Source organism: Colobus angolensis, unplaced genomic scaffold (genome assembly GCF_000951035.1).
Source record: "Colobus angolensis palliatus isolate OR3802 unplaced genomic scaffold, Cang.pa_1.0 Scaffold239, whole genome shotgun sequence".
NCBI lineage: Eukaryota > Metazoa > Chordata > Mammalia > Primates > Cercopithecidae > Colobus > Colobus angolensis.
In genome coordinates this window covers 823,419-824,965 of record NW_012115588.1, presented here as the reverse complement: position 1 = coordinate 824,965, position 1,547 = coordinate 823,419, and the positions used below count along the sequence as shown (strand labels likewise).

General features: G+C 58.8%; 1 protein-coding gene across 1 annotated transcript in view; it reads left to right on the top strand.

Annotated features, from left to right (window-relative positions):
• The first annotated feature begins 379 nt into the window (after positions 1-379).
• Positions 380-1,547, top strand: part of NAGA (N-acetylgalactosaminidase, alpha-) — an 11,773-nt gene continuing 10,605 nt past the window's right edge. The window contains exons 1-2 of the mRNA XM_011945107.1: positions 380-440; positions 836-920. Coding sequence (XP_011800497.1) covers positions 905-920 — 16 coding nt within the window. The 5' untranslated portion in view covers positions 380-440; positions 836-904. The remainder of the gene's footprint in view (positions 441-835; positions 921-1,547) is intronic.

The window sequence follows — 1,547 nt, the reverse complement described above, 5'->3', positions numbered from 1 at the left end:
AATCCCAGACTTCCATTTTCCCAGCGGCTCACTAAGGGGGGCCTTGCTTCAGAGCAGTCTCTCATTTCCTCTGCCCAAAGCCCTCAGCAGGTATTCACTTCACGGCCGCTTACTGAGCACCCACGGTGAGGCTGGCACGATCCTCGCCCTCGTGGTCCCCACAGAAGTGGAGGCCTCGCGGGGTCCGGGCCACGAAGGACAGCCCCAAGCCGGCTCTGCCAATGCCAGCCTCGCTAGCACGCAGGGCGGGACCCCAGTGGGGAAGGGCTTGGGGAGGCTGGGAAGCTGGGCCCGTATGGGCGGGGCACAGCGTTGCTAGGGGGGATTCTGATAGGTTGCGAGGAGGGTTGCCTTCGTGACGCCCCGCCCTCACTGGAACGCTTCAGGCTTATCAGGTTACCGGAATCGAGTCAGAAGCGGCCGCGGGTCTGAGCGCTTCGGTAAGATAAGTGCGGCGAGAGGGGGCTCTGCGGTTTTGGGGGGCCCAGGGCGGGAACCCAGACCCGGCTGGGAGTCCGGAGCCTGGCCGCAGCCCTGCCCCTCCGCTCTTTCTGGACGACCTTAAGACGGTCGCTGCCTTTTTCTGAGCCCTGACCGGGCCGAAGGCGGCCCGTAGGCGCTCAGGACTCCCAGCACTGCAGAGGGTGTAAGGTCTGACATCCAAGACACATTGTTTAGTATTTCTGAAGGAAGAACTCAAGCTCCGGGAAGTGAGGCTGGGGATTGGGCGGGCAACTTGGGGACCGAGTGTAGGATCCACGTCCAAGGTTGAGGGCGGCGGAACTAGCCAGGCAGCCGTGACCCCAGTGCTTTTCTGACGTTTCTTAGCTTCCAGAGCCCAATACATACAGCTGATACACGCAGACCAGATCTGGTCAGGTTCTCGGAAGCTGAGTCCAGAGCAATGCTGTTGAAGACAGGTACCTACACCGGCTGGGGTGGCTTGGGAGGTAGGGGTGGGTGCTAGAGTGCTACAAGGAGGGCTTTGACTGGCGCTTCTTCCCTAATGTGGGTATGTGGGGAGACAGGTTGCCTCTCTCTTTTACTTAGAGCTGGGCAGGAAGGGAGAAGATGCTTCCCCATACAGGAATCATTTCTCCTTTAAAGGGGCCCTTCCTTTCTCACTTCCTCTCCCTCAAGTACAGAGGCCCTATCTGATGTGATATCAACATGTGCGGAGAACCGCCTGTACAGTCCCTACAGTAACTCCATATTACAGATAAGGAAACTGAGGCCCGAGGAGGAAAGGGCTCACTTAGGTGAGCTGATTGGGTGCCGGTCCTGGCTGGCTTACTTCTTAAGCCTCTCTGAGGCCTCTTGAGGGTCTGTGGTAGAGCAAAGAGCCCTGGACTGGGGCTCAGGAGTCCTGGAGTCTGGCCAATGGCCCCGACTTAAGGATTTTTCAACTTTACTGTGGAGTGAAAGCGACACACATTCAGTAGAAAACACAGTACCGGCCGGGCGCGGTGGCTCAAGCCTGTAATCCCAGCACTTTGGGAGGCTGAGACGGGCGGATCACGAGGTCAGGAGATCGAGACCATCCTGGC